This window comes from Lolium rigidum, chromosome 1, assembly GCF_022539505.1.
Source record: "Lolium rigidum isolate FL_2022 chromosome 1, APGP_CSIRO_Lrig_0.1, whole genome shotgun sequence".
Taxonomy (NCBI): domain Eukaryota; kingdom Viridiplantae; phylum Streptophyta; class Magnoliopsida; order Poales; family Poaceae; genus Lolium; species Lolium rigidum.
Window position 1 is genome coordinate 81,200,201 of NC_061508.1, and position 25,786 is coordinate 81,225,986.

General features: G+C 43.5%; 1 protein-coding gene across 1 annotated transcript; it reads right to left on the reverse strand.

The window, feature by feature from the left end:
* Positions 1-23,640: 23,640 nt before the first annotated feature.
* LOC124648178 (AT-hook motif nuclear-localized protein 25-like) lies at positions 23,641-24,585 on the reverse strand. Its single transcript, XM_047187983.1, has one exon. It carries the CDS (start codon positions 24,583-24,585, stop codon positions 23,641-23,643), a length of 945 nt encoding a protein of 314 aa, XP_047043939.1.
* Between the last annotated feature and the right edge of the window lie 1,201 nt (positions 24,586-25,786).

Consider the following 25,786-nt stretch of genomic DNA (forward strand, 5'->3'; position numbering starts at 1 on the left):
ACGCCCGTGGGCCTATTTTTCCACGAAGCTTCCGAAGTCCGAAGACGAAACGAAGTGGGGCCACAGGGTGCCCAAACCCTAGGGCGGCGCGGCCCCCCTCGGCCGCGCCGCCCTGTCATCTGGGGCCCCCGTGCCCCCTCCCGACTTGCCCTTCCGCCTACTTAAAGCCTCCGTGACGAAACCCCCAGTACCGAGAGCCACGATACGGAAAACCTTCCAAAGACGCCGCCAACGCCGATCCCATCTCGGGGATCCAGAGATCGCCTCCGGCACCCTCGCCGGAGAGGTAAATCATCTCCCGGAGGACTCTACGCCGCCATGGTCGCCTCCGGTGTGATGTGTGAGTAGTCTACCCCCGGACTATGGGTCCATAGCAGTAGCTAGATGGTTGTCTTCTCCCCATTGTGCTATCATTGTCGGATCTTGTGAGCTGCCTAACATGATCAAGATCATCTATCTCGTAATTCTATATGTTGCGTTTGTTGGGATCCGATGAATAGAGAATACTTGTTATGTTGATTATCAAAGTTATATCTATGTGTTGTTTATGATCTTGCATGCTCTCCGTTATTAGTAGATGCTTTGGCCAAGTTGATGCTAGTAACTCCAAGAGGGAGTATTTATGCTCGATAGTGGGTTCATGTCTCCGTGAATCTGGAGGGGTGACAAGAACCTTTAAGGTTATGGATGTGTCTGTTGCCACTAGGGATAAAACATTAGTGCTATGTTCAAGGATGTAGTCACTAGTTACATTACGCGCAATACTTAATGCAATTGTCCGTTGTTAGCAACTTAATACTGGAGGGGGTTCGGATGATAACCTGAAGGTGGACTTTTTAGGCATAGATGCAGTTGGATGGCGGTCTATGTACTTTGTCGTAATGCCCAATTAAATCTCACTACACTCATCATGATATGTATGTGTATGGTCATGCTCTCTTTATTTGTCAATTGCCCAACTGTAATTTGTTCACCCAACATGCTGTTCGTCTTATGGGAGAGACACCTCTAGTGAACTGTGGACCCCGGTCCAATTCTCTTTACTCGAAATACAATCTACTCGCAATACTTGTTCTACTCGTTTTCTCGCAAACAATCATCTTCCACACAATACGGTTAATCCTTTGTTACAGCAAGCCGGTGAGATTGACAACCTCACTGTTTCGTTGGGGCAAAGTACTTTGGTTGTGTTGTGCAGGTTCCACGTTGGCGCCGGAATCCCTGGTGTTGCGCCGCACTACATCCCGCCGCCATCAACCTTCAACGTGCTTCTTGACTCCTACTGGTTCGATGAACCTTGGTTTCTTACTGAGGGAAACTTGCTGCTGTATGCATCACACCTTCCACTTGGGGTTCCCAACGAGCGTGTGCTTTACGCGTCATCAGGGCCGTTTCAGCACGAAAATTATCCTATCCATTTATAGTCCTAGTCATCACCTCCCAAGCGCTTGCCTAGGCTGTTAACATGAGTAAACAAGAGACCCGCACCTCTTTCATTGCCCAAGCCTTCGGCGATGCTGACGCCTCTTCGACAAGATTGGTTTGCGAGCGCACAACTGCATCTTCGATCCCAGTCGACAACTATATCGTTGGAGCTCTATGCGCCATCGAGCACATCCCCGTGTCCTCTTGGATCAGCGGCTCATGTTCCATGTTGTTGGAGATCTCGTCCATGTCACGCAATCTGGTAATGACTGCCTTCGACATCAACTGCACTTCGGTGGCTGGCGACTCGGCGCCGGAGACCAACAAGAGGCCAGGATGACCCTAGCGCTAGCATGGCCGTGTCCCGCAACTTGTTCGTCAGATGACATGCCTGATGTCGTCCAACCCAATATGCTTGCACCATCTATTTATCCGTCCATAGGCATGTCAAAAGGCTTGTAATATGCAATTATGCGTAGGCATACCGGTGATTGCATCATGAACACATGATCAATTGGGCAGCCCTATGGGCCATAGACTAGGGACCGAGCAAGAGACTCAACAAGATGGACTCTATGTTGATGGCATTCTTTAGAAATGATGTTGGCTCTATGTATGATTCTAACCCATAAAACACCGCACCACATAAAAGAAAAGTCAAAGGACAAGAGCATACACGGTTAGGAGGACAAGTTGCTTTGTGAGGCTTGAACGACGATTGGAAAAGATGCAATTTACGGTGCCGAGCAAAAAAAAAAAGGAGGCATAGAATTGGCAAGTACTTTCATGGGCACAGGGAATCCAAGTCCTACTACTTTGACAGTGATCAGAAGGACATCTATCTTCACAAGAGACGGTCATTTATCCAAGTAGAGTGAAATAAATTTTGTGGTGCATACGAGCATGTGATAGCATGACTCGCAAGCGGCATCTGTGTTGTATACATGATAGAATCTTGTCTATTCAAAATTTGTGAATGTACATTACATATGTGACTATATCTATTGGAATCTCATCAATATGTGTAGCTGCTCCAAGTTTTGGACTACTTCAACGAGCTCTATGAGAACAAGTGGTTTATGTTGACCCATTGTTGGAAGATAACAAAAAAGTTTCCCAAGTGGAAAAAGCTATGCTTCATACAAAAATATTGTAGAAGCCTCGTAGAAGGGTGACAATTAATCATGGACACCGATCTTGAAAAGATGACCCAAGCACGAGTGATAAAAGCCCTGGTGGTCATGCGGTTCAGCCTAGGGGCCACAGGGCCACCGAGCATGATCTCAATTGTAATGCTTTAGCACGTGCGTCATGACATTGAAAGGGTTCATCACCGACAAGAAGAAGGCAAATGTCAAGAGGGATGAGAAGTGCTGCATGGCGGGAGAAAGGAGGGCACAATGGTAAGCTTTCTTGACCTCCAAAAAGAAGACACTTGAGGTGAGAGAGAGAGAGAGAGAGAGAGAGAGAGCTCTTCAAGTTGAAGAGAGCAATGCTTGTTCAAGAGCCATGGAGGTAGAGGTCAAATTGCTCGCCTAGGAATACCGAATCATGATGGCCGACTTGACCATCACGGACCCACCTAACCTTGCTTGCTTGGTTCTTGAAGAGGCAAATTTTCATCCGAGAACACGACATGTGGTGTCGCTTATCTATCTTATTTTGTAAATATCTTATGAAACTCTTGCCATTTTGCACTTTAGTTGTGGCATTTGAACTCTATATTGTATAATTAGCTGTAATATAGTAGCTATTAAGTTCAACTGTTGTTGCTATTTCCATTTATATATACCTATTGGTTCAATTGAGAAAAATAAACAAAATGGCAGCGTGGCCCAAATGGAACGCCAGCTGGGTGCACCCGCCCTAAACGCAGGGAAGAACCCGGAACTTGGGCAGGATCAAAACATGTTGGAATATTCTCAAAAAAGTTGACAACATACATTTCTGTTATATATGTAACGCTAAGAAACTGTTGCTTCAAATTTGACCTAGCTAAAAAAGATAAATTTAGAAATGAATAGTGTGAAATACCACCCTAACACTATTCACAGTAGAATTTATCTTTTTTGATTCCCTGAATGTATATTGAGTTTCGAGCTGAAATTTTTACTTGTAGATAAGTTCATATCTATACTGTAATATCCCAGGTATTGGGGTTACGAAAATAGAGGAAACAGATGTGTGCATTGCATTCATGCATAGAAAATCTGGGGAATTTTCGCGCGTTAAAGTAAAACAGTCATAGTAACAGAAGTTTCACTTGACCTTGGTGGAATTGAAGTAGCTCATCAAGTCAAGCGCTATAAACCTCACTGTGACTTTGTTAAAACTTTGTTTTGGGTAGAGATAAATTTGATCTAAGGGGTTAGATCAAATGGAACTAATAATCAACACAACAACACCTTACACAATGATCAACTACTTGATCTTACAAAAGATCATATTAAAGTAATCCTTGTCATAACATATGAACATCACTTCAAATGCAAATCAAGTAACAATAAAATGGAGAAACCATTCTTGACTTATCTTTTCCATGTCTTAAACTAATCCATAATCCTACCATGAATCTAATGGTACTCATTTTTACTCCATTCTTGGAAACAAGACATGGAGATCCAACTAAGGAATATAATTCTTCTCTATTCCAAATTATTAAGAATCAAACCTAGAGAGGTGAGAGTTCTATATTATTCATTAGAGAAGCAATGATAAACTTTGAGTTAAACCTTGGATATGTATCCATGTATTCAATTAATCATCTTTAAGAGAAGCCCTAAGATATTATTCAAGTCCTTCCCAAATAAGAGAGACCAATCATACTAATTCTAGCTTTACCTATTTAAGAATCAGAGAAAACCTTTGAACTAAAGTATTAAGACAACCATTTCATCTTGAAGTGGTGGGATAACCAAATACCAAATGGAATGAGACTATATCCATAGATTAGTGAAATAAGGATAGGACCAATTCAATTAAGTTAGACAATTGAATCTTCAGCTTAGCTACTTAAACAAATATTAGGAGTACACCATATACCCTAGAATAACCATTCCTTTATAGGAGAGCCCAAGCTAAGGTGTTACACTCAAGAAAGTTAAAGCCAACACTTGAATGTGAGGGAGAGAACTATCCATATACTCAGATGATAATATCACCATTAATTAAGTAGAACCCTAACATAATATCTCAGGCATCTTCCTGGGATATAAACTTCAGAGACAACCATAGTAGTCCTATTCAAGAAGGAAAATTAGAAGTACCATACCCTAGTTGATCAAGACAATATTTGACCATGGAAGTGAGAACACCATTTAATGAGAGATCATTAGGGAGCCAAACCTTGATCATAATAAATTGTGCAGTGATCATAAACCCTAAGAACTTGAAATAGAAGATATAAGCTCATAAGTAAAGCTTAGAGTTAAAGCCTATAATATATATGGTGAGAAACTATTCATCATTATCACCAAAGTTAACTATAAAAAGAATTATAGCTACTTTAGTTAATTTATCAATAGATTAAGAATATAAAAGAAATCTATTGGTATAAGATAAAACCAATTCTCAAGTCCTAGTAACTAAAGGAGAACCTCAACTATTAAGCAAATAACCATCTTATCATGGTTAGGGGAGATTAAACCCTATCATATGCAATATGGTGTCATCTCATCTCTACAACCCAGAATTAAATCTCAACCCTAGTTTGTGTATCACTTGGGTGATCACAACTAAAACCTAAACCACAATTAAGTTCTCACCCATGTGTCATTAGGTGAATATAATTAGGACCCTAGAATTGCTCATTAGCTAAATTCTATGCTTCACTAATTAAACCTAAGAAACATCTAGTGCTCACAATTAAAACCCATGTGTGGTGAATAACCACTCATACCAACCACTGATCTATATAATTAAGACACAACCTTCATGAGAGTAGTACATACTCTAGATAAGTTAAAGTGATATCAAACTATAATAATAATATTAAAATTTGAAGGAGCCCTAGTAGAATCCCCAATTTATTAACACATAATTGTGCACATAAAATAACATGCAAGTAATCATATCCCAAATGGAAACCAAGACCTAATTCAACCTCTGAAATTACTTTGAGTTGAAAATATCAACATTAATTATTCCAAACAGAATTGATTCATAAGAAAAAGAAAATTAAAATATAAACTCATGTCCAATTGCTATTTTGAATAAGCACATATGTATAAACTCAATCTCATACCAGATAATTGTTTCAAATAAAATAGTGGTGTAATAAGCATTACACCAGATCTTAATAAAATATTTACAAACATCTGCAAACAGAATTGAATTCAAAACTGAATTCAAACTAGAAATTGAAAACAGAAAATATATAAAACATAAAATAAACAAAAGGAAAAAAGAAGAGAGAACCTCACCTGGACTTACCTGCCGCAGCAGCCCACGCTGCAGCCCACCAAACAGCCCAAAGCCCAGCTCCAAACCGCCACCCAGACAGCCCACGTACCCCTTCGCTCGGATAAGAACGAGAGGGACGAAGCCATCTTCGTCTTCATCGCCGGACGGCCCGGAGCTCGCCACCGCGACGCCGATGAGCCACGTCCCGGCCGCCAAAGTGGACCGGACGACCATCGACGACCGACGACAAGCCTATAAATACCTCGCCGCATTTCCCTTTATTCATGTTCGTCATTTTGCCCAATTTTGCAAACCCTAGCTCGCCGGCCATCTTCCCCGCCGCCGGTAGGAACCTCCCCAAGCCCCGCCGTAGACACCATCAACGTCGCCGTGCTCTACTTGCTACTACTGCGCGAGGAATCGAGGTGGGGCGTCCCGAACATCGCCGTTGAGCTCGTCTTCCCCGACGCCGGGAGTGACGACTCCGGCGATGCCGTCCACCTCGGCCTCGCCGACACGCCCGGCGTGCTCGCGGTGAGTCACCGGCTCCATAGCGCATCAAAAGCCTCTCCGAAACCCCCGCATCGTTGTAGCGCCGTACGTCCGCGGGCGCCGCCGCGGTATCTCGCCGGAGAGCACGCTCCGGTGACCAAACCGGAGCGGCGCTACCACCGATAGCATAGTCGCATCGCCCTCGTTCGATTTTGCACACGCACGCTTCCGGGGAGCGCCGAATCGCCGGCGGCAACCTTGCCCGGCCGCCGGTCGGCCACCTCAACGCCATCTCGGTGATTTTGACCTCGGTCAAAGGCCACCGTGGCACGTGACATGGTCACCGGCCCACTAGCCGTTGGTCGTGGGTAGGTTTAACCGGGTAGCTTTAGTGATTTCCTTGTTTTAATTTCAATTCAATAAATTGCTGCAAATTCAAATGATTATAGAAAATTCAATTTAAGTCCGAAAAATATAAATGAAATATCAAAATTCTTATAAAGATGAGATCTACCCAATAAAAATATAAAATGAAATTTTTATTTTTAATAAAAATTTAATTGTTTAATACTTGTTATTTAAACATTTTCTTGTATTCTAAATTCAATTAAAGTTCAATAATTAATAAAACTTCCATAAAATAAATATAAACCAGTAAGTAAATAAGGAAAACAATAAAATTAATTTTCCTTTACTATTAATTTATTAAATCCTTATTAGGAGGATTTAAAACCCTAAATAATAATTACCTTAATTATTAATTGTTTAAAAATAATAAATACCAAATTCAATATTATTTTTATTTCCAAGTTACTAATAACTTCAACTTTAAAATGAAGTTGTTAATCATAGAATTAAATTGTAAATAGCAAACCCTAAATTCCACATGGAATGATATTATAGCCCTATCATTTCATGTGACTCCTAAAACCCTAAATTAATTAGGAACCCTAGTTCTATTATTACATGTGAACCCTAAATTGCTTCTAACCTAAACCCAAGGTTAGAACAGGTGATCATGGTACTTTAATTCAAATCATAGAGCCACCATCAGCAACTAAAAGACGTACCTATGTCCACATAAAATGTAGAACCCTATCACTAGCAATTTAGTATTCCATGTATGCATATCACTAAACCTAGTTGATCAAGTAGGATCAACCAAGTTTAAACCCTAGCTTCTACTTGTCAAAACCATCATCCTTATTCATCCATGCTTAGCATCACACCATTGTGATGAATCCAAATAGCATCTAGGCTCAATATTTATCATTACATAACCAAGTCCATCGAACACTACAAATACTTCATAATTATGAACCATCCTATTAAGGAACCAACCATTCTTTACTTAGGGAATTAAATAGCAAACCTAAACAACCTCAACCTAATTAGTATACTTCTTATTATTTAAGAAGTATGTTCTTCAAAAGTTATTCTTTTGAAGAGAATAGAGAGTATCATCAACCCTACCTAACAGGACCTATAAACCCTAGCCAGCTATCACTAGCAAGATAAACCCACCTTGACAACCACCATGTATAATAAATTGCTTAGGATGCCTAGGCTTATCTTATCCCTACAAGCCCTGGGTGTTGATGAATCCAACTTTGTTGGGATCCATCTAATACCTATTCCAACAACTACATGCAGCCATAGTCAACCATAGAAAACCATCCACTTAATTATCATACTTGTTCTTTATTAAAGAACATGTTCTTCAAAAGATATTCTTTTAAAATATATGATAATTAATCATTAACCATGCCATATAGTACTAAACTGACCACTGTTCTTTACTTGTTAATATTATGCTAATTATCATTCTTTGTGTGCTCAATTGACTATTATGCTCTATTAACTACCAGTTGATAATACCAAGTAATCACACCTGAATAAGAACCTTGTATGTGAATCACTCTAAAAGTGCAACACACCCTGAACCAATCATTACAACTCACGGATCCCAAATCATCGGGGTTAGGTCACGCTTAGAGCGATTGCATCTCATTCTTATGCATTATTGCATCATTGCCAATCTTTTAAACATCGTCCTTACCGGACGATGATGCTATTTCAGAATTTGGAGTTATTGCGTATCGAAGACCTTGCCTGCATAATCTTGCAGTCAAGAAAGGCAAGTTCATCGCTTGCTCATGTCATTTGAGTATTTTTACCAAATTACTTGCAAAGTACTATGATTATCACGATTGCATAAAAACCAAAACCACTACTTTCATAACTATGAATATGACTATGTGGTGGGCAATGGAACCATGGATTGTGTTGATATGGTGGAGGTTCCATTGCAAGGGTTATTATCCATCTAGGATTAAACAACAAATGTCGCCAGTGATTCTTGTGCCGTAATACCCGTGTTAACCATAAGATCCGGAGTGGGACGGAGTAGTCAAAAGTGTTTCCACCTCTCGTTCATCAACGGATGCGCTTACCGTAGCAGCTTGTGTCTTGCGGAGTAACTTGAGGGTGGGGAGCCCCTTCTAATTCCCCACGGTATAGCTGTTGCTTACCGTAGCGGTTATCGCTTGCGGAACAACTTGAGGGTGGGGATCCCCTTCTAATTCCCCACGGTAATGTGGTCTATGATGGGTTGCGGCTACCGGCGAAGGAGTTTGGTTAACGAGTCCCAAACCGTTGTCGTGGTCGGGGTCCACCCTGAAATTACGGGAATAATGGGACCGACGAGGACCCAGGGTCGGGGTATGCAACAAAGGGTGGGTGTTCGAGGTAGCGGAGGAACATGATTGGCTAGACCTTATACCGGGCCTCACACCAAAGGAAGTGTGGACGGGGAGTACGCCCGGTTGGCACCAAGGTTAAGATCTCTTATGGGTAAAGCAACACACCTCTGCAGAGTGTAAAGAACCGTGACTGTCACTCCTCGTTCCGGGATATGGAACTGCGAACGCTGCCGGAAAGGAGCTCCATGAAGTTCTAGTAAACCGGTGAAGGCCGACGGACATAGCTCTTCCGAATAAAAGCAACCTCTTGAAGAAATGATTATGAAAACCTCGCATTGGTATTAGACTTTCCGGTCTAATGCTGTAGCTAGTGCATTAAACACCTCTTTCCTATAATGAACTTGTTGAGTACGCTCGTACTCATCCCACTCTTAAATCCCTTGCTTAGATATGGAGGCATCGAAGGAGGATCTACAGTGCAACTCGAAGACCGAGGAGTCAACAACTACTTCAAGGGACAGGAACCTGTCAGAAGAGTCAGATACCACATCCAACAAGGAGAAACCTAGATTAGCAATAGAAAGGAACTAGCTTCCTAAACTTAGCTCCTATTTAGCTAGAATCTATTCATAGCCTCTATAGCTAGGTAAATACTCTACAAATAGAGTTCGTGATAGGCTTAGACCACGAGTCGTTCTTCTGGAGTTTATTTGCAGATTTACCTCATTGTAAAGTAGGAGGCTATGCTGATCTTCTGTAACGTAGTCCGTATGTAATTCTATAGACATGCCTTGGACCCGCATATGTTTCTGTTGTACCACTCTGAGCGATATAATACTAGTGGAACGATGTTTCATTGGTGTTATATCAGACTTGCATACTACACCATGCAGTGGTATGCCGGGTCACCACAGTTGGTATCAGAGCAAATGCTTTGACTCTAGGATTAAAACCCTTTAAAGGAGACCTATAGGATTGGTAGTGTCTATAGGAAGTTGTCCTAGTTAAACCAAATCTTTTTATGACTTGAGATGGATATTCACTTGAGAATAATCCTGACACACTTGAGTCAACATTTCTTACTTATATTTCCTAAGTAATGTTAACTAGCTAATCTCAAATTATGTAGGATACTCTTAAGACCCTAAAATAATTATGAGTAGACCACAGTTGGTATACAATACATAGTAGTCCAAAGAGAGGATACAACCATAAGGAAGATACCCTATTGGAAGATGTGTACCAACACATGTTATGGTTAAGTGAGAATTATCCAGACATGTAATAGGAGTTATATCAATTGATGAAGATAATTAAGATATCCCAATAGAAGATGTAGACCAAGTTAAGTAATGAGTAAGTAAAATATCTAAACTTGTAAAACAATTGATAACAAGTGAGAACTATGAGTCAGGTGAGGTAGTATAGACCATGATGAGTCAATCATGGGAGATAAGGAAGAGAGATATGAATAAAATATGATTATTTACATGGTAGAGTTGTTAATCATATATGATTCACTTGAGAATCATTATGTGATGGAATAAAACATTATAAGTATTTTGGAGGAGTACAATAAGAAGCAAAGTGCTAAACAATAGTGTAAGAGTTATGTTCCAAAAAAATATGGGAAGTGTGCCAAGCACATCATGTCCATAGTCTCGTGATAGTATAAAAACTTGGAAGTATAAGAACTATAATTTTCATAGTTATGTGTTTAGAGTAGCAATGTTAGAACCTAGACATATTATAGGAACTAGTCCTCAATAACACTTATATATGGTACAAGACTAAGTTAGTACTTCCAAAGAAAATTAGGTTAACCACAACTATCCTAGACCACTTTGTTTCAAGTTTATCTCATTGCAAATGTGCAATTAAGGTAAAGGTTGAGACAAATAGTAGAGTCCCCAACAGTCGTGCTAAGTATCACGATATAAACATATATTATGTGGTGTATATACTACACATCTCAGCCTGATGTTTAGAGATGTCTTACTCAACTATATATATTCAGGCTTATGATGGTGTGTATTATATGCACAAAGCTGAATCTTCTTGGATTTTATTGGATTTTCATTGTTTGACTAGATCCATACATGAAGTTTGACGTTGATATGCAAATGCATGTTGCAATATCAAGTCCTTACTTGATGCTATAGATCTAGAGGGTAATGGTATTCGTGTGAGGAAGTGACGAATTCTGTATATTTTGAAGACAAGATGAAGGTTCATCGGGTAAAGGAAACAAAGTTGTGGGAAGCAACCACAATACTCAGAAGGAAGTGCCAATCAACATTCATGCTTTACCTCAACAGAGGAGTACTTTAGTACATGAGAAGCATGAAGGTAAGAAATATGGGGATTATGGTGAAGCTCAAGCAGATCCATAGTCAACATAGAAGAGGGAATGCAAGGGAAATCACTTAGGATACTATAATCATAGTGTCAGCTAGTGGTTTTCTTGCAAAATAAACCCTAAATGAAGGAAGGTGATATATGAAATCATAGCAGACATAAGAAGACCATAGTCGATATCAGAAGACCACAATTGGTATAATATCAATACTGCGGGATAAAGTAGAAGATGTCTCGTCCAGTTGATCAGAACCTATAATAGAATCCATTTTTAGATATCAAATAGCCACAGTTGGTATAATAACCACAGCTGGTATCAGTTGGTAATACAAATAGTCCACGATTTAATTATTTGTAACAAAAGTTTGTGAACAAATAAAACCTTATTAGACAAATAACAATGACCTATAAACAATTAGTTGAAGGATTCACATTGGAGGTCCACAATTGAGTGGATACACCACTGATAGTCTTCGTAAGACCTTAGAAGAGTATAACCCAGAAACTAGACCTAGACCAATATCCTAACCATAAGTCCAATACTTGGAAGTAAAGGAGTTGAAGACCATAATAAAACTCTAAGGGGTAGAGTAAACATTGAGTTGGATGTACAATAACTCAATATTTTGAGCAAGATAGTTGAAGAAGGCTTGAACTGAGAGGAAGTTCGATCTTATTTTCATAAGATTAATGAACACTACTTTCAGAAGGATGTCAGACCCGAAGCCGAGGTTCATACCTCGAGGAAGAAAGATTTGGACTATCACTTGAGAAAATGAGTAATATTTACTCAGAAGTACTTAAGCTCAAGTAAGATAAGTTAATGAAGTTGGACGAAGAAAATACTGTAGACAAAATACAACCCTAGAAGGCCAAAGACCAAAGGAGATTGACTATACAAAAACTAAAGTCCATTTGAAAGATTCCTTTCATGGAACCTAAAGAATCCAAAAATAGTAATAGGTATTAACTATAAACCATGATTGGATGGACTAAATGAGTCTAATCCATTCTTAGGAATAAACCATCACGACCATTTCCATGGTAAGTACCTTACTAAGTACCAATATTGAAATTTTGGTAGTAAAGGAATAACAAAGACCTATTTTATCAAATAGGAGAATGTTATCCAATTAATCCTCAATAAAGACTACCAGGACAAGAAGAAGTCCCAATCATTGAATATTCAATGAGAAAGGAAACAAGCTTATAATATTGGAGGAAATCATGGAAGTAAAGGAAGTAATAGTTGCTTGATGTCAAACACTAATGGATTCCAGGAAGAATCTGGACAAGGGATGTATTCAATTATATCCAGTAAGATCACCAAGGAGTTTGAGAAAAGATGTAGTCTGCACAAGACAGATCCACACTCCGAAACGTGAGAGATATCAAACTTCGAGGACGAAGTTTAGTTTAAGGGGTAGAGACTGTAATATCCCAGGTATTGGGGTTACGAAAATAGAGGAAACAGATGTGTGCATTGCATTCATGCATAGAAAATCTGGGGAATTTTCGCGCGTTAAAGTAAAACAGTCATAGTAACAGAAGTTTCACTTGACCTTGGTGGAATTGAAGTAGCTCATCAAGTCAAGCGCTATAAACCTCACTGTGACTTTGTTAAAACTTTGTTTTGGGTAGAGATAAATTTGATCTAAGGGGTTAGATCAAATGGAACTAATAATCAACACAACAACACCTTACACAATGATCAACTACTTGATCTTACAAAAGATCATATTAAAGTAATCCTTGTCATAACATATGAACATCACTTCAAATGCAAATCAAGTAACAATAAAATGGAGAAACCATTCTTGACTTATCTTTTCCATGTCTTAAACTAATCCATAATCCTACCATGAATCTAATGGTACTCATTTTTACTCCATTCTTGGAAACAAGACATGGAGATCCAACTAAGGAATATAATTCTTCTCTATTCCAAATTATTAAGAATCAAACCTAGAGAGGTGAGAGTTCTATATTATTCATTAGAGAAGCAATGATAAACTTTGAGTTAAACCTTGGATATGTATCCATGTATTCAATTAATCATCTTTAAGAGAAGCCCTAAGATATTATTCAAGTCCTTCCCAAATAAGAGAGACCAATCATACTAATTCTAGCTTTACCTATTTAAGAATCGGAGAAAACCTTTGAACTAAAGTATTAAGACAACCATTTCATCTTGAAGTGGTGGGATAACCAAATACCAAATGGAATGAGACTATATCCATAGATTAGTGAAATAAGGATAGGACCAATTCAATTAAGTTAGACAATTGAATCTTCAGCTTAGCTACTTAAACAAATATTAGGAGTACACCATATACCCTAGAATAACCATTCCTTTATAGGAGAGCCCAAGCTAAGGTGTTACACTCAAGAAAGTTAAAGCCAACACTTGAATGTGAGGGAGAGAACTATCCATATACTCAGATGATAATATCACCATTAATTAAGTAGAACCCTAACATAATATCTCGGGCATCTTCCTGGGATATAAACTTCAGAGACAACCATAGTAGTCCTATTCAAGAAGGAAAATTAGAAGTACCATACCCTAGTTGATCAAGACAATATTTGACCATGGAAGTGAGAACACCATTTAATGAGAGATCATTAGGGAGCCAAACCTTGATCATAATAAATTGTGCAGTGATCATAAACCCTAAGAACTTGAAATAGAAGATATAAGCTCATAAGTAAAGCTTAGAGTTAAAGCCTATAATATATATGGTGAGAAACTATTCATCATTATCACCAAAGTTAACTATAAAAAGAATTATAGCTACTTTAGTTAATTTATCAATAGATTAAGAATATAAAAGAAATCTATTGGTATAAGATAAAACCAATTCTCAAGTCCTAGTAACTAAAGGAGAACCTCAACTATTAAGCAAATAACCATCTTATCATGGTTAGGGGAGATTAAACCCTATCATATGCAATATGGTGTCATCTCATCTCTACAACCCAGAATTAAATCTCAACCCTAGTTTGTGTATCACTTGGGTGATCACAACTAAAACCTAAACCACAATTAAGTTCTCACCCATGTGTCATTAGGTGAATATAATTAGGACCCTAGAATTGCTCATTAGCTAAATTCTATGCTTCACTAATTAAACCTAAGAAACATCTAGTGCTCACAATTAAAACCCATGTGTGGTGAATAACCACTCATACCAACCACTGATCTATATAATTAAGACACAACCTTCATGAGAGTAGTACATACTCTAGATAAGTTAAAGTGATATCAAACTATAATAATAATATTAAAATTTGAAGGAGCCCTAGTAGAATCCCCAATTTATTAACACATAATTGTGCACATAAAATAACATGCAAGTAATCATATCCCAAATGGAAACCAAGACCTAATTCAACCTCTCGAAATTACTTTGAGTTGAAAATATCAACATTAATTATTCCAAACAGAATTGATTCATAAGAAAAAGAAAATTAAAATATAAACTCATGTCCAATTGCTATTTTGAATAAGCACATATGTATAAACTCAATCTCATACCGGATAATTGTTTCAAATAAAATAGTGGTGTAATAAGCATTACACCGGATCTTAATAAAATATTTACAAACATCTCGTAAACGGAATTGAATTCAAAACTGAATTCAAACTAGAAATTGAAAACAGAAAATATATAAAACATAAAATAAACAAAAGGAAAAAAGAAGAGAGAACCTCACCTGGACTTACCTGCCGCAGCAGCCCACGCTGCAGCCCACCAAACAGCCCAAAGCCCAGCTCCAAACCGCCACCCAGACAGCCCCACGTACCCCTTCGCTCGGATAAGAACGAGAGGGACGAAGCCATCTTCGTCTTCATCGCCGGACGTCCCGGAGCTCGCCACCGCGACGCCGATGAGCCACGTCCCGGCCGCCAAAGTGGACCGGACGACCATCGACGACCGACGACAAGCCTATAAATACCTCGCCGCATTTCCCTTTATTCATGTTCGTCATTTTGCCCAATTTTGCAAACCCTAGCTCGCCGGCCATCTTCCCCGCCGCCGGTAGGAACCTCCCCAAGCCCCGCCGTAGACACCATCAACGTCGCCGTGCTCTACTTGCTACTACCGCGCGAGGAATCGAGGTGGGGCGTCCCGGAACATCGCCGTTGAGCTCGTCTTCCCCGACGCCGGGAGTGACGATTCCGGCGATGCCGTCCACCTCTGGCCTCGCTGACACGCCCGGCGTGCTCGCGGTGAGTCACTGGCTCCATAGCGCATCAAAAGCCTCTCCGAAACCCCCTGCATCGTTGTAGCGCCGTACGTCTGCGGGCGCCGCCGCGGTATCTCGCCGGAGAGCACGCTCCGGTGACCAAACCGGAGCGGCGCTACCACCGATAGCATAGTCGCATCGCCCTCGTTCGATTTTGCACACGCACGCTTCCGGGGAGCGCCGAATCGCCGGCGGCAACCTTGCTCGGCCGCCGGTCGGCCACCTCAACGCCATCTCGGTGATTTTGACCTCGGTCAAAGGCCACCGTGGCACGTGACATGGTCACCGGCCCACTAGCCGATTGGCTGTGGGTAGGTTTAACCGGGTAGCTTTAGTGATTTCCTTGTTTTAATTTCAATTCAATAAATTGCTGCAAATTCAAATGATTATAGAAAATTCAATTTAAGTCCGAAAAATATAAATGAAATATCAAAATTCTTATAAAGATGAGATCTACCCAATAAAAATATAAAATGAAATTTTTATTTTTAATAAAAATTTAATTGTTTAATACTTGTTATTTAAACATTTTCTTGTATTCTAAATTCAATTAAAGTTCAATAATTAATAAAACTTCCATAAAATAAATATAAACCAGTAAGTAAATAAGGAAAACAATAAAATTAATTTTCCTTTACTATTAATTTATTAAATCCTTATTAGGAGGATTTAAAACCCTAAATAATAATTACCTTAATTATTAATTGTTTAAAAATAATAAATACCAAATTCAATATTATTTTTATTTCCAAGTTACTAATAACTTCAACTTTAAAATGAAGTTGTTAATCATAGAATTAAATTGTAAATAGCAAACCCTAAATTCCACATGGAATGATATTATAGCCCTATCATTTCATGTGACTCCTAAAACCCTAAATTAATTAGGAACCCTAGTTCTATTATTACATGTGAACCCTAAATTGCTTCTAACCTAAACCCAAGGTTAGAACAGGTGATCATGGTACTTTAATTCAAATCATAGAGCCACCATCAGCAACTAAAAGACGTACCTATGTCCACATAAAATGTAGAACCCTATCACTAGCAATTTAGTATTCCATGTATGCATATCACTAAACCTAGTTGATCAAGTAGGATCAACCAAGTTTAAACCCTAGCTTCTACTGTCAAAACCATCATCCTTATTCATCCATGCTTAGCATCACACCATTGTGATGAATCCAAATAGCATCTAGGCTCAATATTTATCATTACATAACCAAGTCCACTGAACACTACAAATACTTCATAATTATGAACCATCCTATTAAGGAACCAACCATTCTTTACTTAGGGAATTAAATAGCAAACCTAAACAACCTCAACCTAATTAGTATACTTCTTATTATTTAAGAAGTATGTTCTTCAAAAGTTATTCTTTTGAAGAGAATAGAGAGTATCATCAACCCTACCTAACAGGACCTATAAACCCTAGCCAGCTATCACTAGCAAGATAAACCCACCTTGACAACCACCATGTATAATAAATTGCTTAGGATGCCTAGGCTTATCTTATCCCTACAAGCCCTGGGTGTTGATGAATCCAACTTTGTTGGGATCCATCTAATACCTATTCCAACAACTACATGCAGCCATAGTCAACCATAGAAAACCATCCACTTAATTATCATACTTGTTCTTTATTAAAGAACATGTTCTTCAAAAGATATTCTTTTAAAATATATGATAATTAATCATTAACCATGCCATATAGTACTAAACTGACCACTGTTCTTTACTTGTTAATATTATGCTAATTATCATTCTTTGTGTGCTCAATTGACTATTATGCTCTATTAACTACCAGTTGATAATACCAAGTAATCACACCTGAATAAGAACCTTGTATGTGAATCACTCTAAAAGTGCAACACACCCTGAACCAATCATTACAACTCACTAATCCCAAATCATCGGGGTTAGGTCACGCTTAGAGCGATTGCATCTCATTCTTATGCATTATTGCATCATTGCCAATCTTTTAAACATCGTCCTTACCGGACGATGATGCTATTTCAGAATTTGGAGTTATTGCGTATCGAAGACCTTGCCTCGCATAATCTTGCAGTCAAGAAAGGCAAGTTCATCGCTTGCTCATGTCATTTGAGTATTTTTACCAAATTACTTGCAAAGTACTATGATTATCACGATTGCATAAAAACCAAAACCACTACTTTCATAACTATGAATATGACTATGTGGTGGGCAATGGAACCATGGATTGTGTTGATATGGTGGAGGTTCCATTGCAAGGGTTATTATCCATCTAGGATTAAACAACAAATGTCGCCAAGTGATTCTTGTGCCGTAATACCCGTGTTAACCATAAGATCCGGAGTGGGACGGAGTAGTCAAAAGTGTTTCCACCTCTCGTTCATCAACGGATGCGCTTACCGTAGCAGCTTGTGTCTTGCGGAGTAACTTGAGGGTGGGGAGCCCCTTCTAATTCCCCACGGTATAGCCGTTGCTTACCGTAGCGGTTATCGCTTGCGGAACAACTTGAGGGTGGGGATCCCCTTCTAATTCCCCACGGTAATGTGGTCTATGATGGGTTGCGGCTACCGGCGAAGGAGTTTGGTTAACGAGTCCCAAACCGTTGTCGTGGTCGGGGTCCACCCTGAAATTACGGGAATAATGGGACCGACGAGGACCCAGGGTCGGGGTATGCAACAAAGGGTGGGTGTTCGAGGTAGCGGAGGAACATGATTGGCTAGACCTTATACCGGGCCTCACACCAAAGGAAGTGTGGACGGGGAGTACGCTCGGTTGGCACCAAGGTTAAGATCTCTTATGGGTAAAGCAACACACCTCTGCAGAGTGTAAAGAACCGTGACTCGTCACTCCCCGTTCCGGGATATGGAACTGCGAACGCTGCCGGAAAGGAGCTCCATGAAGTTCTAGTAAACCGGTGAAGGCCGACGGACATAGCTCTTCCGAATAAAAGCAACCTCTTGAAGAAATGATTATGAAAACCTGCATTGGTATTAGACTTTCCGGTCTAATGTCGTAGCTAGTGCATTAAACACCTCTTTCCTATAATGAACTTGTTGAGTACGCTCGTACTCATCCCACTCTTAAATCCCCGCTTAGATATGGAGGCATCGAAGGAGGATCTACAGTGCAACTCGAAGACCGAGGAGTCAACAACTACTTCAAGGGACAGGAACCCGTCGAAGAGTCGAATACCACATCCAACAAGGAGAAACCTAGATTAGCAATAGAAAGGAACTAGCTTCCTAAACTTAGCTCCTATTTAGCTAGAATCTATTCATAGCCTCTATAGCTAGGTAAATACTCTACAAATAGAGTTCGTGATAGGCTTAGACCACGAGTCGTTCTTCTGGAGTTTATTTGCAGATTTACCTCATTGTAAAGTAGGAGGCTATGCTGATCTTCTGTAACAGTAGTCCGTATGTAATTCTATAGACATGCCTTGGACCCGCATATGTTTCTGTTGTACCACTCTGAGCGATATAATACTAGTGGAACGATGTTTCATTGGTGTTATATCAGACTTGCATACTACACCATGCAGTGGTATGCCGGGTCACCACATTGTATAATGTTGTCCCATTTTTCGCACTTCATAAATATGTTTTTTACGAGCTGATCTTATGATCTTATCTAATGGAAAGTCTTCCTGGGAGAACCCAAGTGTGTGGGCTGGCCATCGGCTGACTCATTAGACACCAAATTATTTTGGATAGGGCCCATTTTAGACACCAAATTAGATTGGAAGCGCTTATATATATTGCTTAGAAAGTAGCTAAGTTTAGGATTAGTAGCAATGTAGCATCCTACAACCGCAAGAAAACAATAATAATCCTGAACGTATCCCAGCGACTAAACTAGGGTTTGAAATGGTTAGTCCTTTGTCCAGACTCTACGAGACAAAATTGAGCAAAAGCAGTCAATTGCCCATGTGGAAGTGGACACGGAAAAGACTGGGAGACAGCGGTACCAATTGAGTGACATCGAAAGGTTAACCATGTTTTAGCTCTTCTCAATTATGTTTAGCCTTGTGAGGTAGGCATTAGAGCATCTCCAGTCGCGCCCCTAAAAAAACGTCCGGCACAAACGATTTGGGGCACGTATAGGACCGCGTCGGATAAAAAGAGATAAAAAAATCTGTACAAAAAAGAGACCCTTTCCAACTGCGTCCCTCAAACAGCGTCCGGATACATGCATTTTAATAGAAGTGACCACTCCATATGAAAAAAGTAGATGAAAAAAATGTGAAGAAAGAGAATGACATGTGGAGACTGTATCTGAAAACCGTAGTAACATGAGTAAAAAAGGCCACGACAAGCATCATTGCATTGAAAAGTGACGGTAAAAGGCCATGGAGAACATCATTGTACATAGAAAGATTACAGCATCTAAAAAGAGATTACACGATGAACAACATCTAAACAGAGGTGACCTTCTTCTTCCCCGTTCTTGCTGCACTAATTTCACCATCTTGACCCAACTACTAACACTTCCCTCTTTGAAAAGTTAATCTTCAAACAATAATCTCAAATAAATAAAGAAGAAGTTTCAGATTAATTGCCTTTCCAGGGTCATGTTCAAAACACTAGCAGTTATATATGTTTAGCCTTCCGAGGTAGGCATTAGAGCAACTCTAGCAGACCCTCCATCCCGTGCCTCCTCGAAATAGACTCCCCCGCTATATTAATATAGCAACCAACCGATGCAACAAGTACACTAGGGTTGCAGCACAACCAAGCCCAAAAGAAATAAAAGAAAAAGAAAAAAAATGCTAACACCGGCAGCTCGACAAACACGAAGACGACTCGCAACCGCTGCCCACCCCGAAGAATTCCACCACACTCCTAGCCCATCGAAGCGCTGCATATCAAGCAACACCTTCAACAAGGAAAGCGATGACGACGCTGCTGCCCGGACTAATCCTAGGGTTTCCCCTGATACGCGGAAGGGATTGGGGTGGAGGGACAACCGACACCCTTCAAGAAGGCAGGGCGACACCCGCAGGCGTCACCGCGTCGGTGTCAGGCATGCCGACAAGGATTTCTCCCGCCCACCAAACCCGCAACCCGGACGATCCGACGTGCTCCACCTAACTGGCCGCCCACCAGCACACGCCACCACGGTCTTGAAGCCTTCCTCGCCATCTCGTTGTGGTCACCGGAACAAGGCTTGGAAGAAGAGAAGAAAGGCACCAGGGTCGTGGGCAGCATGACCTCAACCGCGCGGGAGGGAACTACCTCCATCGCCTTCGCGGTAGCCGTCCGGATATGACATCGAGGACAGACCAGGCCCACCTGGCCCGGTCGGGCCCTCACATGCCCACAAAGTCCTCACCGCGACACTACAGCAGGCCGGCCAGAGTACCGCTGCCACCCAGCCACCGCCGCCGCACCTACTCCGCCTCCAGGGAGCACCACCGGCGCGCCATAGGCAGATGGCCCACCTAGCCCAGATAGGCCCCAATATGGGCCCAGATATGGGCCGGCCGAGCGCTGCCCAAGCACCTCCGCGTGCGCCGCCCCACCGCCAACGACGGCACCGCCGCTCCTCCTCCTCCCACCCGACGTGCGGGAATCACTCCGCCACGCCGAACCGCTGCTGGCCGAGGAGCACCACCCGGCTGCACCTACGTCGCGCAGGCGCCGCACAGAGAGGGGAAAGTCAAGGGTCTGCCGCCGCCATCCGGGCCGCTCCCAGCGACGCAAGCCGACAACGGCGGGGGGAGGGGGAATAGGAGGAGGGGGGTGCGGGACGAGGTGGGTGGCGGCGCGGCCCGGTCGCCAGTGGGGGACGATGCGGGTCACGAGAGCGTTTTGCGTTTCGTTCAGTTGTTCGACCCTCCATCCCGTGGTGCATCATGATTTTTTTTCTGGTTTCGGCTCAAAAAATGGCTCGAGCAGATTCCGCATCGCAAAACACGATGCAACAATACCCCATACAGGCCCGCCAACGTCGTACATAAGCGGAAGTTGGGGTTAACCCCATCCATTTCCGCCCCCTCCTCCCGCCACCGCCACCCGCGCCTGATTCTCGGCACCACCGCTTCCCCGCCTCCACCTCCACCTCCACCTATACCCTTGATGGCAGGCTCCAATTTGGTGTGTGGCTACCGCACAAATGCGGCGTCCGGCCGCAGCATCGGCTCAATGGCGCCGCGTCTGAAACGGTCGCTGATTGGTCGCGCACATCTCCGACCAGGTGCGTCGTTGAGGAGCACTGCCGCGCAAGAATCCACGCTCCCCCGCGTGGTTCGGGATCCTCCCGATCGCGGGTACCGGCGAGGTGGGACTATCGTCTGCGCCGACGCGGGTGCGCGTTCCGGCAGAGCGCATGCTCCCGCAGCTCCCACCGATCAAACTTGACTCGAGCCTTGACGAAGCAGAGGACGACACCGTTCGGGAGGAGCGGCATATGGCGGTGGCTCGCCGCAACTCCATGACCACCATCGTTACCGACGTTTGGGACAAGGAGAAGCGTGCCGACGGCGCCGGCGACGAGCTTACTCATGACATCCCCTGCACGAAGAATGCCTCCATTGCCTCGGAAATGGCGCTGCACGGGTACATGGTCATCGACTACTTCGCCAACTACTTCGACATGTGAAGCTCCGCCGCTCTCCAGCAACGCTGATGACTGCGCCGACGGAAATCCCCAAGGCCCCGGTGATGTAGATGAATCCGGCTAGCTAGTGCAGTTTTTAGGAGCATTTACTTCTTATTTTTTCCATCGTTTGTAAATTATCTAGGATGAACTCGAACTCGAACTCGTTTACATTTCTCGGCCAAATTTCGCAACTCATGTTTAGGGTTATCAATACGGGGTTTGTTCCGCAGCTTCCAATCTTCTCGCGAAATAGGCCGATGCAGTTGCCGTGAGCGTTTAGGGTTAGGGATGGGGGTCTGCTAGAGTTGCTCTTACAGGTCTTCCTCAGGGGCATCTCTTCAATGGAGGGAAGGGTGCCGCATCGGAATAATCTGCCACTGTTTTCCTCTCGTCTCGGTGGTACTCCAACCTGTGGCGTCAATGGGTAGTTGGCTCTGTTGGCTCGGCGGTCTTCATTTCTGGCGGGCGTATGTGTTGGTGGTTGGTGCTCGTCGTCTCCTTCAGCGGCGGCGAGGCCGGCTTGTGCAGATGGTTCTGGTGGCATGAAGTGGGATTTGTGGTTGGAGGCAGGCGGCGGCGTTCTTATTCTTCGATTTATTCATATGAAGATGGCGGCGTCGGGATCTGGAGGGCACGTGGTTGTTCCCCGGCTGACATGCCACAAAGCTTTGGTCATGTTGCGTACAACGGACTGGACCAGTTCATCGGCTCGATAAGCAGCATCGACTGCGAAGGTGTTTCTCCAGATCTAGGCCTTGTGGCTGCTCCCCTCTGTTCCCGGTGGCGCTTTGGCGGCAGCGGCAACCGAAGGTGGAGGATGGTTGGGCGAGGCGTCAAGGACTCCAAGGATCATAGAGTATTTTTACCTTTATCAGGGTCTTTTTCGCTATTCTTCATGACACCTATCTGTATGGTTTTCAGGTTTGTAATTGTTGTAACCTTGCTGTTTAATGAAATGTGGTTATTTTCAAAAAGGAAAAAAAACCTGAATCTGAAAACCGTAGTAACACGAGATTAAAGAAAGGCCACAGCAAGCATCATTGCATTGAAAAGTGGCGGTAAAAGGCCACGGAGAACTTGATTATACATAGAAAGATTACAGCATCTAAAAAGAGATTATACGATGAACCTCTAAACAGGGGTGACCTTTTTCTTTCCAATTCTTGCTGCACTAATTTCACCATCTTCAGCCAAAAAAATGTCTTAATGCCAAGTACCACTCGTATATAGCGATTCAGAATATTCTATAGTCCCTACGACTAGTCTAGTTTGCAATACAAGTGCAGAGCTTGCAAAATGCCTTCAACGAAAGTTTTTCCACATTGATCGATATCACAGCTTCGGAATTGCCACCTCCTAATCCTGCCACGCCATTGCCAAAATCGATTATTAGAGTTGAGATAGAGGTAAAAATTCATGGCCTGGCGCCGCTGGAGCTCCCGATGTCGACGCTGGTTGTGGGCAACTGATAGCTCCCAACATTTTCTCCAAGATTGTATGACGATCTGCCGGCACCGACCTCGCTTCCGGTCACCTCGGACGATGGCGATGCTACGGGCTGCTGCGGAGGTACAGCGCCCGGCGACTGCGCTGCCGCCCCAGCGGCTCCCTGCGCATCCGCGGCTGTGGCGGTCTGCTGTTCTCCCCCCTCCAGCGGCAGCCGCTCGTAGATGGCGCTCGCAAACGAGGCGGCCACGAGGAACACGGGCCTGGCAGCGACGAGCTGGCCGACCACGGTCCCGCCGACAACCTGCCCCTGCCCGACGGCGAGGAACACGGAGAGAGCGCTGGCCCCCTGGGGCGCCGGCGGCGGCAGCACCGTGCCCGTGAGAGACACGATCTCGGACTGCCCGGCCAGGGTGGCGACGAGGTCGCCGGGCTGAAGGAGCGCCGCGTTGGTGACGGCGCCGCCGCCGCTGAGCACGCAGACGCCGCGCCCGCGGCGGCGCGCGTACGTGGCGAGGCACTCGACGACGTCGGCGCCGGCGGCGACCTCGAGGATGTGGGAGTGGAGCGCGTTGGGGCTGTCGCGGGTCACGATGATGGGCGGCTTGGGCTTGTTCTTGGACCCTGGCGGCCTTCCCCGCGGGCGCCCCGTTCGCCGCGCGGATCCCCCGCCGCCCTCCGCCAGCACGATAGCCAAAGAGGACGGCTTCTGGTCTCCTTCGGGATGGGGCTCGGCGCCGGCGACGGAGGCGGAAGCGGGGATCCTTTCCGGCGACTCCATGGAGAGCTGCTCCGCCTTGACGTCCGTGGTGGGGGATAGCTGCGCGAGGAGGAGGTCGAGGTAGCGCGACGGGCCCTGAGCACTCCCGTCGCCGCCGCCGCCGCCGCCGCCGCCATGGTCCATCCCGGCCATGGCGCTCTCATCGGCCCGCTCCCACAAGTTGCTCGCCGCCAGCTTCTTGATCTGTCGAGCCTCCACCCTGCTACTCACGTTGGATTCCCTGGCGGCGCGGCGCGACGCCGCACAAGCAAAAGCAAAAGCGATAGTGTGCCGCAGGCGGGCGGTGGAGTGTGGAAACGACACGAAGTGGCAACTGGTGATCCTGGAGGAGCATGTTTCAGTCTTGTCATGGTGCTAGCTGCTACCCTGCTATACGGTCACGAAATGTGTGCCTTTCTTCTGCTAACTGGTACTGCCTTTTTGACCATTTTCCCTTTTGACCATTTTCTTGATTTCTACCCCAGATCAAAATATCTGATCGTGCATGTTATATAGATATGTAATGATCTCCCATTTATGGTTAGGATTGTAATATTTGTTTATATATATGTAATGGAAAAGATGCAGGTCTAGTTAATCTTCTCACATGATATCAGCCAAAAATCCTGAAATTACTTCCGCTCCTTCTCCTCCTCTCCCTGGTCGCGCCGCCTCCAGCCCCTGGCCGGCCACCGCCCCCGGCCATCTCTTCCGCGCTACTGGCCTCCTACCTCACTCACGTCGGTGCCCCTTGCGGCCATACGTACGGTCGCGCCTCCAACGCTGCCCTCTACGGCGCCACCACCTACGGTCAGGTCTACTACACATGCGTCATCCCCCACGATGCCTCTTCTACGCTCACCGGGTCAACACCATCAAGGACCCTGCTGCCCTCGCGCAACCCTCTCCTTAGGCGTGGGTCATGGACAGCGGCGCGATTGCTCACCTCGCCAACGACGCCGATATCCTCTCCTCTTTTTCTTCGCACCCTATGTATGGTCATGTCATTGTAGAAGATGGTTCCTCCGTGGCTCCGTCCATGTATGCATGTCTTCCATCTTTATTTCATAATCACCCTCTTCATCTCTGACACGTTTTAGTAGCACCAAACATCATTCAAAACCTCATCTATGTTCGTCAATTTACCAATAGTTGTTCTGTTACTTTTGACCCCTTTGGTTTTAGTGTGAGGGACCTTATTTTCGGGAGCGTGCTTCTTCGGTGCAATAGCACGGGGGAGCTCTATTCTTTTTCGTCACCGTCGATGCCCCGTGCACTCGATGCACTTGCTACAGTGATCACCCACTCTCATGACGTTTGACATCGTTGCCTCGGTCACACAGGACATGACGCT

What these genes read in the sequence shown, in the direction of transcription:
- LOC124648178 (XM_047187983.1), bottom strand. Translation starts at nt 24,585, where the DNA reads ATGGCCGGGATGGACCATGGCGGCGGCGGCGGCGGCGGCGGCGACGGG.